Source organism: Cariama cristata, unplaced genomic scaffold, assembly GCF_000690535.1.
Source record: "Cariama cristata isolate BGI_N322 unplaced genomic scaffold, ASM69053v1 scaffold5046, whole genome shotgun sequence".
Lineage (NCBI taxonomy): Eukaryota > Metazoa > Chordata > Aves > Cariamiformes > Cariamidae > Cariama > Cariama cristata.
The window spans coordinates 53,338-69,092 of record NW_009622548.1 but is presented as its reverse complement, the minus strand read 5'-3'; the positions used below and the strand labels follow the sequence as shown (position 1 = coordinate 69,092).

General features: G+C 39.3%; 1 protein-coding gene across 1 annotated transcript in view; it reads left to right on the top strand.

Annotated features, from left to right (window-relative positions):
* The window catches only part of RMDN2 (regulator of microtubule dynamics 2), a 42,125-nt gene that overhangs the window by 3,480 nt on the left and 22,890 nt on the right, over nucleotides 1-15,755 (top strand). Inside the window, 3 exon segments of the mRNA XM_009702362.1 lie at nucleotides 1,747-1,942; nucleotides 2,900-3,002; nucleotides 5,080-5,140. Coding sequence (XP_009700664.1) covers nucleotides 1,747-1,942; nucleotides 2,900-3,002; nucleotides 5,080-5,140 — 360 coding nt within the window.

Below are 15,755 nucleotides of genomic sequence, written 5' to 3'. Positions count from 1 at the left end.
AGGAAGAAACATTTCCCTTACTTGTTTCTGAGTATCACTTCACTTATAATTTCTTCATTTTTTCATTTATTTTTGCTGCCCATTTGTTTTCAGTGCAACCCTCAGTTGACCTACGAATCTGTTTTGCCCAACTTTTCCTCGAAGGCTGCTTATCAATAGTGATGGATATGCACTCTGCTGGGTGGTAGAGTACAAATTTGATCCAGATCAGTCTGTGACATATAATCACCTTTCTATTGAATTAGCTGGGGTGGATGAGACGATGTTTGTGTCAGCTTCTGATTTTTTTAAGTTGGCAGGGAGACAACAGATGATATTTGATCTGTCTAAAAGCTGAGTGTTGTGAACAGATGATACCTGGTTAGGCCCAGCGTCTGCCGATTTCCAGGCAATCCAACACCGTTTTTGAACCAGCAAAGTGAGTTTATACCACAGTGGTGTTTTATACCATATAGCTCAGGGTTTTTTTAATCCAGTACTAGGTTCCTGGATTTACTGGACAGCTTAACCACAGTGTGGTGAGTCTCCAGCCCAGTTTCCATTTGTTCTTTGAACTTTGAACAGTCCTTTGTGATCCACCTGAGTCCTGTTGGTTGATCATTGCTCCTCGCGTTCTTACCACTGTTTTTCTCTTTGAAATAGAATCTATTGGTAACAAAGGTGAAAAAAAGTGGGCACTGACTGTAGACATTTTTTAAGTTCTTCTATTTTCTCAAACATTGGTCAATGTGTTTATGACATGTAAATACTCCATCTATATTGCTAATGTTCTGTACTTGTTATATTTTTGGAAAGAAATAGATTTTACCTATTTTGACTGTCATGGCCTACTTCAATTATTCAGTTGCTTAATGTGTATGGTACATTTCATGCTTTTTCTGCTCATAGTTATGATTTAAAAAATATCTGAACCTGGCAGCTAATACTTTTACATTATTATTTCTTATCAGAACAGTAGTTTCAAAAATGGAAATGCAGATTAGGCTTTTCTGTCCATTTTTAGTACATATGGAAAAGATACTTTTCAAAAATAATGCCATTTAGCCACTTCTGTATTAAATTGGAGTACCCTAATGTGGGCTCAGCACTTTGGACAGTAGGGCCATCTGCTTATCTCTGCGTGGTATGTATGGCTTTCGTAAATATTTCTTTGTCCTTGACTGCCTTGTGCTAAGTACTTGTGCACTAAGCATAATGAATTAATATAAGCTCTTTCCCAGTTTCAGGTATTCTGACCTTCAGAATGTTCTAAAGAAATCAGTGATAACGGTGTTATTGCTTATATTTAGATCTTACAAGTGTTTAACAAAACGTTGTATAAGTGATTCTTATAGCACGTATATTTTGGTTAGTAAGCTCATTCCTGTTTCAAAGAACAGCGAAATTGAGGTAAAGAGTTGAAGAGGCCTGTTCGGGGTTACAGAGCATGTCTTAATAGGCGTTAATGATTTAAAGTGTTCTGCATTTGGAACACAAGGGTACATGTGTTTTTAATATGTCTGCGCATTTTTAAAATGCAGTATTAGGCAGCAGGACAGTGCAATCGCTTGCCTGTTATGTTTGGAATATGATTGTGCTGTCCCTTTGAAGATAAAGATTTTATAATAATAAGCTTGATACCATGAATAAAAGCTCCTTTAAGATTGGACAACTGAAGAAATTGTGATCTGAAATTTTTGCATTTGAATTTAACAAAGTTTTACCAATATTTTTAGAAAAGATGGTTATTATTTTCTGTAATTTTAGTTATCTTACAGCTCATACTGATTCTGAAGGGGACTCCGAGGAAGAAAAGGGATATATAAAGTCACCCGACGCCATTGTGAAATCAGGAGAAGAAGAAGAGTTACTTAACCTTTTACAGCAGGTGGACAATTTGCACAAGGGTTCAGAGGATGATAAAAAGGAGGGCTTCAGACTGCTGCTTGAGAAGGATGACAAGGTATTAATGGGCAAACTTAAGATTATGTTGCTATTAACTTATGCTTTGCACTGCTTTTGAGGACTTCCTTAATACAAGCATTAAAATGCACACGGAAATGGAAGATGAGATTTCATTCGTATTTTTAAAATACAGTGAAAAAGAAATATTTCAAGATGGCGTCAATATTCATGTTGAGTGGGCACACAAGTTTTATTGTTTTATATCCCTTCCAGGCTCAGTAACTTTGAGGCTTTGTTTGATGTATGTATTGTTATATGCAACAAAGATCATGGGCTCTGTTTTCTGTGTAAATAATACTTATTTTTGCTGGTTTTAGAACGGTCTATGGGAGAAAGTCCTGTGGAATTAAGCAGTAATTAGAGCTAGTGTTCTCAAGAAATCAAACTGTGAGCCTGTAGTCTGCTTATACCTCTTTGGTGTACTTCCTGTGTATATTTCCTTCGACTTTACTGTGCACATATGTAACTCCAGATAAAATTTCAAAGTGGTTTGATGTGCAACACTTAATTCGGTTTATCAGTTCCTTCTGATTTGGCAAACATTAGTTCTGATTGTATTTTCATTTACATATTGAAATACCCAGGAAGGTAGATGAGATGCTAATTGTGAGTAAGTGTGGTGCTTATGACATCCCTAAAGAAAATGCACATACATCTTTCAGTGATCTGTTGTGCTTTACTGGATTACCTTTTTATTTTTTATATTAAAAAAAACTTCAACACTGATTTATGAAATATAACCTCTTTACACAGCCCAGGGTATTTCCAAAAGCTGTATTCTCCTTTGGTCATGAAAAATTGGTCCTCTGGTTCTCACATAAATTAGAAGTAGTATAGAAAGATGCAAAATAATCAAAGATTTATGCCATGTTCTGATAACCTGCTTTAAGCATTATGAAAGGAAACTGTTTAAATCACATTCTGATCCGTTTACCCAGCTGTCCTCTGCTTTCAGTATGAAAACTGTGTGGACTTTCTTTGGAGACTTGCACGCGCTTATGGAGATCTGTTTGAGATGACTACCGATGCTGAGGAGAAGAGGAAATATGTTACTGATGGTAAGCAGAGGAAAAATGTTTATGTAGAATGCCATCTGAATGTGGTGAAACGTGCTTTGAACTTTGGTTAAGTTTTCCAATCCAATAATTGGGAATATTTGTACTGAATATTTTGTGCAATAAATTGCCACAGAGTACAACCTCAGTCCATTCTTTCCTCATTGGAGAGATCCAAAATTGATGAAGAAGTACTGTGGGTCATAATTGAAGGCTGTTGGCTCTGGATGTTGCCTTGAAATCCTGTGTTTTGTTGAGAATCAGATAGATACACAGAATGTGAAAAAAGGCAGATGCTGTCAGCACAATTTCTTAACTACATCTTTTGGAGAGTGAGAGGAACAAATAAATGCCAAGGCAAAGTCAAGATTGGTTTTTCTGCTCTCCTGTGGCAAAGGAGCACTCCTCCATATGAGCAGCCTCTTTGATGGTGATGGTGGGGATAAAACTTGGTGAACCTGGAAAAACTGTTGACCAGAAACAGAAGTCATGTGTTACAATTGATGCTTCCAGGCATCTCTCCCCATGTGTCCTGTTTGACAGCTTAACCTCAACAAGGTTCTGATTTTCCTCTTCACAGCACTTTTGCCTTGTTGCTTTTAAAAGCATTGCCATTTCTTTCACTGTCTGGGTGCATATTGGCTAGAGGTACAGTTCACATTTACCTTCCTGTTTTGGGCCTTCTTCTCTTTATTACAATAAAACCTACGTCTTTTCTCTCTGTGTCGCTCTCCTCCAGTCAACACATTGTTCTTACAATAATCTTTTTACCTATATTGGGAAATTCCTCTCTCTCCTTTGTTTTTCCATTGCTTCTCCCTTTTTTTGCTCCACCAAATTCGGGTTTTATAAGTGTATTCCAAGTTTGGGTTGTTTTGTCTTTTGTGACTCTTTTCCTGTTTTCTACTTTTTGTTCTGTCAGCAGTGACAACATCACTGACAAAGCGGTTTTGGCTGTCCTTTGTTGTCTTTAAAGGCCATGTCATGCTTTTGTGAGGTCATTACATGTTCCATAGCCAACCTCAGCTTGTCCAAGGTCCTTATCCCAAGCCTTTTGTCGTCTAAATACTCATGAAGACTTGCACTCTTGCCTACTTCATTGATAACTCTCTTTGCTTTAGTAGCAACTTGGCTTCTTTGTATGGAAATGACAGTGCAATGAGGATTATGACACAAACTAAATTACAACAGTAAACTCTGTTGTTGGATCCTTTGCTTTTACCAGTGACTACGTATAGCCTCAGCTGATGGAAGATAATGGCATAACAAAAGACGGGGAGAGATGGAGAATGATGGAGTGAAATTGGGTCTTAGGTGTTGAGCAACCAGCCTAGTTTGGCTCATTCTCATGAAGCAGTGGGTGGCGGCAGTCTTTTTCATCTCAGTTTTTGGAAGTGGTGCAGAGGGATTGAGACTGCGGGGGAGCTGGCAGTAGTTTCGTGTGTTTTTTCGTTCCACTGGATTGGACGACTGTGTGTGCTGTTCTTTGTTTTTATGAAGTTAACTTGCAATACAGAAATGTCAGTGTGGCTTAATTGGTTGCAGCTGAGACTTTGCAAACAGCAAGCATCTCATCTGAACTTTTTACTGGGAGCGTGGGTTTGATCAAATCACCTACTGTCATCTTTATTCAGTTAAAAGTGGAACTTAATGGAAGTCTTTGTGCTGAAAAGGAACTTCAGCTAATTCATTCCTGTACCCAAGGCAGGAAACAGCTTTGCTGGTTCTTCTGACAGGTGCTTCTCTAACCTGCTTTTAATGGTCTTCAGTCTTACAGACAGCACAGCCTCCTTTGGCAGTCCAGTCCCATCCTTCCCTGATTTAGCTGCGTCTGAATTGGATTTTAAGAGAAAATACTTAAATTGCACCCATATATATGTATGCACATATTTATAGATGTATGTATGGGTATGCAAATGATGTAAAGCCAGGATGTTACGTTGCCCATCTAAATGTTTACAAGGGCAGGAAGCAATTTCTTCTTTGCAGCTAGAGTGGATCAGGTTGCTTCGTTCTTGGGAGTTGCCTAAAATGTGGAAGAGTACAATAAATCCTTTAATATGTTGTATTCTGTTTACAGGAAAAATTAAAGCTGAAAAGGCTGTTCAGCTGGATGCCAGGAGTGCCGAGAGTCACCAGTGGTAAGTTTGACAAAATGTGCATTTTTGCAAACTTGTATGTATTTATCAAATCCAACAAAAAACCCCAGCTGTCTTTGGCTCTAAATAGTGCCCACAGCAAGTTACATTTATTATGTTGCAGTTTGACATCAATTTCGTAAAGTATTCATTAATATCTTTTCTTAGTTTTATGGTGCTCAATTATCATCAGTTGCAGCTAAAAATTAAATTGAAGTATTCTGTGAAGCATTTACTATACGTGTACAAAACAACTCAATAACCCTATTTCAGTACATACCATGAAATGTAGAAGGGAGTATTTGCTTAAACCAGTATATTATTGCTCAAAGAAGCCAGTTTTCCATTTACCTTCTCTTTCAACACTTCACAAAATAATGTCATTTGACCTCATATTTTGTTCTTTCTTTTACTTGTAATAATCTAAATTCTAATAATTAAAAATAGACAATGAGAAGACTATGGAAGTTTCAATTAACTTCTCAATTTTTGTTTTATCATATGATTTTCCTCTAAGCTGGGCACTTAGATTAATTTTGTAGACCTTGCCAGGACTAACAAACTCTTTGAAAATGTAAGTATTTTTTAATCAAATCAGCATTGTCAGGTGAAAGATAATTCTGCTGAGTTCTAGCTGATAGATCCTCACCTTACTATTTTATTAATCAATTTTACTGAGCTCCTGATTTCTTTTCTAATATTGTTAGCTTTTCCTTTCTCTTTCAGTTTCTATGTTCTTCATTAATTTTGTCATTACACATGTAGGGTGGGATTTCACTTAACTTTTACATATCTAAACCAAATCCTTTTACCCCACGCTCCCTTCATAATCTAAAAAGAAGTAGCTGCTTCTGGAGTGCAGTTCCTCTGAGTCCATTTTGTCCATCTGCATTAGGGTGAGATGAATTTCTCCTGAGGTTCAGTTGACAACATCTCCGTTGCCAGTAAAGAGAGCACATGTCAGCTAGCGCAGGTTTAGATACTTGATTAGACACAGATGTTTTCATTTAATTAGGTGACTCTCTGGCTTGGTCTCTCCCTCCTAAACTTCAAAGATGGCTATGTTATTGTTCCACATTGTGTTCCTGTGAACATTGCTGTATTTCTATGAGTCTTTTTTTCCTTCTGTTTATAACAACTAGTGATCCAAACACCCGCTTTGTAACAGTGGGGTGCTAGGAGTGGTGTGCTGTGGGAATCTTGCCTAAGCTTCACTGTCACGGACAGATTTGCATTTGCTCTTTTCCATGTCTTGGAAGTAATGATGATGCCTGCCTGGAGGTGAAGCCTAGGCCCCAGGTGGCTATAACATGGCAGTTTGAGATAGGAGCCTTTGCTTTTGCTCTTACCCAGGTGTTTGTTAATTCCTATCAGCTGGATGTTGCCACCCTGGCAGCAAAACTAACAGAAGGGGATCATCTGAGCATCACCCCTCAGTGGGAGGCGATTTGAAGCCCGTAGCTTGAACACCTGCTGAAAGCAATTTACAACCACTTCTGCTGTTTGCCTGACCACAGCCATGATCACTTCTTCAGGGAGATGCTGGTGTACCTCTCTCAGCTACAGCTATGTATATAAGCAACCACAAAATCACACGCAAGCACAAGTCCTCCCTCTCTCTTCCTCCCCAACCCACAAGACTGACAAAATCTCCTAGCAGAAATACAACTTCCCTCACAGAAACATGCTGATAAAAGCTTACGTTGTTCTGGGAGATGTAGGCGGTCTGCTGGACTTCAGACATGAGATCCTGTACTGGCAGGTACATCTAGCAAGGGAAGAATTAGGAGTGTAAGGAGATGTGTTCCAGAGGTTAGCTCAGAAAGCCTGTTTGAGAGGTTTAAGAGGAAAATCTTAGGGTTTGTAAGCTACTGCTTCTTGTAACAGGCAATGGATTTCTGTATGGGTTACAGTTTTCATCCTTTTTGTATCTAGGTTGGAAGTGAATGTGAGGGTTTTCTTCAGTTGAACTGGTGGCTTTGTAGTGGTGTAGGTGGACACCACAGATTTGAATGGTTTGGCATAATATTTTTTTTTCTGAATGTTTTATCTGCTTGTCTGTCTTTTCTGAAGTCTTTCTGACTTGATACATAATTTTTAAAGTGTGATGCCCCATACTGGTTATGCCGCCCTGTCTGAGGCTCTGAATACTGGGCAGTATGGACTTCCATGCTCCAGACAGATCTTGGTATGTTTTTGTCTAGCCTGCCAACTGTTGTTCAGTCTGTGGTCCCAGTAGATCCTTTTCTGCTCCGCAGCTGCTTAACCAGATGGACTTGTTTTGTAACTGTACATTTCTTTTTTCTTCCATGATAGAGTACTTTTACACACCTTTTATTGATTTCAGGTTGATTTCAGACCCTTTCTCAGGTTTATTGAGGCCATTTAGGATTCTAAATGCTTGCATCCCCTCCCCGGTTACAATTTTAGTTTGAAAGTGTTTTGTTGTTTTGTGGCTTTTTGGAAATCATTGACCTCATTAATGAAATTACTGGTAGATAATGGACCCAGCACAAAACTTTGTGGAACACCTGTAATGATGCTCAGGTTCACATGAACCTGGTTCTGCAACCATCTCTATGGGTGATTTAATCTAAATGATATTTCCATGGTTAGATTTTGAGGAACATCAGGTAGGACAAAGTAGAAGGCCACATAAAGGTCAAGCTATATCCCAGTTGTTGCATTCCTCTAATATTCCAGGCTTGTCTATCTTGACAGAAAAGAAAAATATTTTGGTTTGATATTGTGCGTTCATGGCAAACTTGTTTCAACTGTTTTGTATGCTTCTGCACTTACAGAATAATTTATCCTGGAAGGTTTTCAGGTTAGGCTGTTTCATCTGTAACCCCTGTCCTTTCCTTTTTTTGTAGATAGCAACTATGTTTGCCTTTTTCCTTTCTGCATTACCCAGGAGATTTTGGTAGTCAGCTATACGTCAGATCTGGATTGTTTGAGTCTGGCTAATGCAAATTTATCCATTTTGTCTAAACATTATTTTACATGTTAATCCCTTTAAACAGGAAATAAGACTTCAGGGAATCTTCCCTGTAGAAATGGTGCTCTCAAAGTTGTATGCAATCAAAAGTTTGCCTAAAATCATAAATGAGTAAGACTGTGTGTGAACAGAAAACAATGCAATGCAATTACGGCATGAAGAAATAATATGTGAAAGTAATATGAAATCCATGGTTAAAAAGGATAAAAAGAGAGAAAACAAAACTTAAAAGAAAAAATAGGACAAATATTTATACAAAAGTGCTAGGATCAGTAGCAGGTGGTCACTGAAAGAAGAATGCCATACCAGTTTTACCTAAGTTCAGAGATGAAGGGCAAGACCCGACTCCAGATTGCCCCCGAAAGGTACTGTCTCCATCATGTGTGTCTCCATGTGAGCGAGGGGCTTGTCCCCAACTTACAGGGGATGGAGAGTTGATAGGCAGCATGTGCCATTTGATGTGCCAGGGTATTTGCGTGGCATGGCAGATATCACACAGGACCTTTGGGGGTCTGTGCCCTTCCAGGCCAGCAACTGGAAGTGGTAGGAAACCTGAGGGCATCTCCAGTGGCAGTAGGCACCTGTGTCCAGGCAGAGATCCTGTGAATGGAACAGGGCCTCCATGGACTGTAATAGGAGATTAGGTACACAGATGAGAAGCTCAGTGTGAAAGCAATGATGTCTCAGACCGAAATCCTTTCTTTTCATCTCGCCGCCAACATAAAATTATCTTAAGCTGTATAAGGTAAATAATCTTAGCCTGTGTAAGATAAGCCCACCTGTTTGTTAGACAGTTTTCTCATTTTTCATGTAAGGTTATCTCATTCTGTGTTAGCTACTGATGAGGAAGCTGGCTTTCTGACCTCGACTAAGGAAAATTTTGGTTGATTTCTTACTAATCTGTACTTTCTTATTTCTGAGGGGTTTTGATATTTCCTATCGGCACAACTGAAGTTTTTAACTCACATTTGGTATAGCTGCTGTCTATATTGTCCACTCATGCACTATTTCTAATGTTCTCTTAAACTGTTTAATATATTATGGCTTACTAAATGAGTGAGGATTAAATGATAGGCCTGTTCTTTTCCTGGTCCTGTTCCTTGCTCTCTACTTACAGTTAACCCTTGGAGGGTAGGGGAAATATAAACTAAGAAGAAATTGAATTCAGCCTTGTTGGTTTCATCTTTTTGAGGAATGCCTCATTGCCATCCAGTTCTGATATATATATCTCTAACACCTGTCTAGTATCCCTAGCTTAGCCACATGCTCTTATTTTCACTTTTAGGGTCAATTCCTTTTGGATTTTTAAGTCAATAACACCTCAGTGGAGTTGAATTAGTCTTTAAAACTATTTTCTGCCTTTCTTCTGCATCAAAAAGGGTCATTTGCTGCTGTGCTTTGCAATATTGCCTCTTAATAATTCTTCTATAGAACTTCGTATAGCATGGTGCTTTTTAATGGTTTAGTTTTCTTCATTAGAAATGTACACCGTGCCTGTTGAGCAAAGATTAGGGCTATAGACCCCTTTGAGGGTTTATTTTGGAAGCTTATCCCTGCTGCTTGAAAGCTCTGTTTACTGCATGAATATGTTTGTGTCACACCCTGGCTGACTTAAGTGTTCCAGCAAAGCCCTAGTGTAGGCTGAGTTTTATGGGCAAAAACATCCCTTTTCCAGAGCAGGGTTTGTCCTGTTTTGTGGAACTGCTATAAGCTGGCTGGGAAACAGAAAGTATCTTTTGTCTCCACTGGGAGAATTTAGTAGAATGGTCTCATGAGGAAACTTGCTGATGTAGGCCTTGAGTTCAACTGTCTTGCCTGCCTTTTCATATTTACTTCAACTAAGAACAAAAATATGCCATATACCTTCTTAGTAGGTCACCTGTATTTTTTTTAATAAAACGATATCATAAAATATATCAACAATGAAACTGGCCAACTTGCTGATCATAATACTGACAAGTAACCAATATTCATCCTCGGATTAAATTTGATAAAATATATGCAGAAAGAAGAGAGCAAAATATCTTGAAGTAGTCAGCCAGTTTTGATAATGGCCTTTTGCAGCTGCAAATAATTTTCATATCTGAATCCAGATTTTTGAAAACATGTGATCATACTTAATAATGTAGTTGCCAATGAGATCAAAAAACCTGCAGACTTTTTGAATGGTGACCTCCAAAAAACTGAAGTAAATGGAAACCCTGGAAAGGAAAAACATAGCTGTAACCTTTTATTATTTGTATGACCACCCTAAAGAGAGGCAGAGTAAATATTCTAAGTGACTTGTTGCTTTGTTCAGCCGGTGTCAATTATTCAAGCTGTGAAGGAACTTGCATGCAGAAGTTGGCATCAGCCAGTTGCAGGTCTTCTTGGTTTTTCTCAAGCCTCAAACAAAATCTTTTTGTGGGTCGGTGATTCCCAAATGATAGCTGTGAATCCTCACAGCTCCTCTTGGACCATGGGGCATCTTTATCGTCCAGATTTTAATTGGAAGCGCTATGCAAACGATTCAGTGCTATAGTTGCTTCAGATGGCACTGCTTTACAGCTTTTGATTACAGAAAAGACAAAATGTAGAGTCATGTTCATAGTGCTTTTATTTAAAGCTAAACAGTCACTTTTAAGTTCTTTTGCAAAACAAGTGAGCTTTTATTTTTGGGGGGGGTTTGTTGCTGTTTTTTATTTAAGAGTTTGGGAGAGGTCCAGAAGGCTTCTCTGCTGTTGCCCAGAACCCCGCACCTCCTTTTTGGCTGAGGAGGACTTGTTACATAGGCTTTGCAAAGAACAGCAAGGTCACTAGATGCGGCCAGTGTTCATGACATTTACTTAGATCGTTCTTTGCATTGCGCTTTGGTTTTGTTTGCCACAAGCAAACTTAGCGCTGCCGTTAATTTTGGGTTACTCTATAGAACTTACCTGCTGATAGGAGTCATATAGCACGTGTGTCATTTTGATTGGAGTGCAGTTATCGGGTGAAAACCTAGTAATTTTAAGTGAAGACTGTTCCTGAACCACAGCTGCCCCCGAGACTTTTCTCTGTCGTGTGTATGTGGGTTACTGAGAAGCACAGACACAGGTGCACAAGCCCAGGGTTGTCCATGGAAGCGGATTCCAGAGCTGATGGTCTCTTACTGAGAGGGAACACTGTGGAAGAGAATGGATTGGCTTCACTGCGGACATGAATAATTACCACTTACTGGGGTGTTTTGGCTGACCTGTAGTAGTAAGCCACAAAATGGAGAAGGATATAATGATAGAAATCATACTAGCTTTTGTTAGTTGTCGAGATTTGTTATTCACTTCCAGGACTAATTCAAAATGTTGATCCTTGTGTTCACATATAAATTTGTGCTAAGCTTGTGCCTAGGCTAGAACTGATGCTTAGCGAATCTTTGGTTTGCTAGTATGACTTACACTTCTGAGTGGACTTGCTGTAGTTGTTATACAAAAAAATGAAAGAAGCGGTAGTCCCAGGTAGAACATATTTCAGTGAGGAAGTCTAGAGATTGCAAACATGTGGAGAGGCTTGTATGTAACAGTGGAGTATCTGGCCAGAAGGTGTTTTGTATTACTTGAGAGGTACAAAGTATTAAAAAATGTAGAAAGTTGTGTTTCTGCACAAAGTACTTAGAAATGTAGAAGCTTTAACTCATGTGTCTCGTGAACAAAAGATGGTAAACTCTCTCATAGTAGGATAAAGAGCTGCCCAGAAGATGGTTCCTAGGAAAGTCTACTGCTGTTTTGACCCGACCAGGATTAAGTTGCTCCTGGAATTCAGTCAATGGGTGAACTTTTTAGATTAAGAGATGTTACTACCCAGCATGATAAAGTCAAGTTCTTGAATCCATATAACTTGGGTCTTTTGCAGAAATGTGGAGAGCTATGCAGAAACAGGGAAAACGTAGTTCTTATGGAAGAAGAACTTTTATATTAGGTAGCATGTACACACAAAGGGATTTTACACAAACTTTCCCCAAAAATGAATATCATATGCTCTCAGGGACAGAATTATAACAGATAATTTGTCAGATTTGTAGGGTGCAATGACATAAAAGTAATTCTTTAGTGAAATAAAACTCTTGAAAATTATAGAATGTGTTGTGGGATATTAACATACGACTGACAACTTTTAAAATTAAATCCGTACCATGTTTCTAACTAAATGCTTGTAACTTTCTGTCCTTAGTTATCCCTTGTTTAGACTTAGTCTTCTAACTTACAAGCTACAAGCATCTGTTTCTATCATACAGTCTTATTTTTCAGGAGTTGATACCTTGTGCAGAAATACTTTCAGTCAAAACTTGATATAACAAAGTTTCAGGTTAGTAGTTATTTGCTCTGTATTTGATTCCTGAGAAGACCAGAAAAGTTTTATAGCAGTCTTTGTTGTTAAGTATGCTTAATCTTAGTTATAATCTTTAAATTACTTAATCATTTTGGTAAAAATAATTACAGATTTCAAATACAGAAAGGCAAATTCAGGAGCCATTTCTGAAATAACTTGTTCTGTAGTAAGTGGATCAGAGGGATGCGTAACTTCTTGTGTGTTTCTGGTTAGGGCATTCAAATGAGAGAATGGTGGAAGGTCATGCATTAGGACTGTGTGGTTGCTGGGGTTAGTGATTAGATCTGATAAAATTCACTTTATGTGCCAAAAAAAAAAAGAAATCACAATCTAGTGAGGAGTTGGATTTTGTTTTGTTTTGTTTTGTTTTTTTCTTTTCCATAGGGCAGGTCAGTAGAATATTTCAGTTCAGAAATGTTGTGGCAATGCCTCAGGGCATTTGTGGTACCTTCTCCAAGTTCTCCATCTGTTGATCTTTCTTCTTGGTGTGCATTTCCCTCCCTGCTGAAGGGAGGTAGGCTGAAGGTTGGCACTTGCATGAGAGTAGCCCTTCGCAAGGGACGGAGCTGAGGTCTGTAGTCCAGTCTGTAGTCTGTGAGGAGGAGTATGATGCATCCCCAGGGAAAATATTCTTGAAATAGCAGTGCATTGGTGAAACACTGCAGCATCCTCATGCAAGTGCAAAGGAGGCTGGTTTGAAATGCAAAAAGATCTATTTACTACAAGCTTTTTGCCGGAGTGGTCACAAAGGAGATAATGCTGGCAACCGGGTGATCCCTGTTACATTTCTGTCAAGGAGAATTGTTGTGTTACTCTCTCTGAAAGCTGCTGTTTCACTCTCTTTCCACATTTGTGAAGACTATATCCTGCTAATTTCTTCAAGATTGTATTTGCACCTATGACAACTAAAAACATTTGTTATAAAATTTTTATAAAGTTACATTTCTGGAACACAGAAATGCAGAGCCTCAGGAATGGAGAACTTGGCATCTACGTGTTCTACTGGTGAACTTCTGTGAATACTCATTAACAGCAGCATTCTTCCTTGTTTTGATATATTGTATGTGTTGCAATAAATTATTAGGCCAGAATTCTTAAATGTGCATCCTTTTTTTTTTTTTTTTCTTAAACCAAAATACGGGTTTGCTTCCCGTGTTTTTGCAAGCATCACCTATGCAAGTGTGTGCTACATCTGATGTTTCCCTGGAGCTCAACTTCAGTCCTCTGGTGAATTTTTAACATAAACGCTTTATTTCTGCCAATTTCTACAATGTAGACTCAGCTGTTTTCCAAGAAGAAGAAAAAAAAAAAAGAAAAGAAAACCCAAACAACAACAAAAAAACCCACACACAAAACCCCCCACCTAAACACTTCACTCTGCACCTTGGCGCATTTTACTTTGTGTGTTGGCAGTCTTTCAGATTCTTAGCCACTGCTTCCACACCCTCACCACCACGAGGAAGGTGATACCAAACTGATACTTTACTTTTCCATGGAGCTTAGCGTCAGATGCATTTTTATAGATGAAATACCGTGGTAGGAAAGTTATACAATTTTAAGTATGCAAAATTGTGATCTCTGGAAGGGTAGTGCAGCAGGGGTCATACAAAGCAATATAAGTTGGGAAATCTCGCTACGCGGGAATTGGTATCTCATTGAAGTCAGATTAAAAAGAAAGCCTGAGGGTCTGGCTGTATTGCAGAGGCTGTCAGAATACGTAAGTGCATGAACCTGGTGAGCGAGGGAGTCGGTGGCTAAGAAATAAGATGGGGTGCATGGGACTGAGCTGTGCAGAGATGGGGAGACACAGGAATGCATTTAGAACTGGAATGGAAATAAACTTTCTTTTCACTGGGCCTCTCGTGTTACCCACACGTTAGCCTTTACTCATACTACCTTACATGTCAAATGTGTCTTGGATGAAGAGGAGGGAGTGAAAAATTGGTATGAAACAGATGAATTAAATTCTTTGATACTAGTAAATATCACAAACTCTCCTCCTGTTCATAAAGTCATATCAATTACAATGAAGAAAAAGTTTCTTGTTGATACTAGGCTGCTAAGAGGGAGACCTAGACTTCTAAATGTAAGCCCTGTACCCGTATCCAAAGACTACATGAAATAAAGAGGGCATTTTTTGGAGTTAGGATGCATGGATGGGGATATAGAAGAGGGAGGGACAAGCCTGGGAAGATGCATGTTATTTTTCATTTTGGCCCCACGAAATTTGTAAGGGAAAAGGTAAAACTTGCTGAATTTTGAGTGTCCTAATGTGGCTTAATCTTGATTTGAGACTTTAAATCTTTTCTGTAAATCCATCTCATATGGGGTAAGCTGTGGTTGCCAGAGTCTAAGTGTTGGTAGCATCTCTTTTGTTATTAAAATTCAGATTGCTTGTGAACATGCTTGATTAAACTCACTGGATCAACCTGCTGTTCTTCCTTTTGAGCAGGTAAGGTAAGGTATGTCCCTTACAGTTCTACCTTGTCTGGATACACCTAGAAATTCTGGTTTCCAGAAGGGAAAGTCGTTAATTCACCTTGACCTGGACCCCTCTACGTGAGGGCTACGTAGGCGCTTGGCATCCATCGCTGCCGTCAGTCTTGCCAGTCTGAGTTTGAATGACATCTTTTGTAGCAAGGGGACATGGTGCTGGCTTAGTACTGAGTTAGGTTGTGTTTGTGCTTAGAAGAGGAGCATTAATTGCGGATGGTTAATCTGTATGCTTCTGCGCTGTTTTCAGTAACTTTTCTTCCACCTGGATTTTTTTGATGTTAACAGAAGTACTGTGTCCATCTTAATGATGGTTATGCTTATGTAGATGAACAGGTCTGTGGCTGGTTTTTTACACTACCCAGGAGCAGCATTAGCTCAGCAGTAAGGTCACGTCCTTGCAGCACTTGGTACAATTTTCTCTTTATGTTTCTCTGTGAACGTAGCGTAAGGGGTATTTTAATCTGGACGTTCAAAGGGCGTAAGGCAGGCAGTGGTGGTGAGGAAAACCAGTATCGCTTGCTCTCACGAAAGACACGTACGTTTTACCCATTTCATAGGATATTGATCCTAATCGCACATGATCGTGTGATCCTTTTTTTAGTTCTTTCCCCGCCTCCTGATGTTTAGAATAGCGCAGAAGGTGCCGATGTATGAAAAGGCGTGGGGCGGTGGGGCGGCCTGCTGTGTCCGAGTGTCACCGCCAGGTGGCGCCGGGGAGGCGGGAGGGCCGCGGGCCCTCCGGCGGGAAACGCGGGGCCGGGGTGGAGCAGGGGCGAGGGG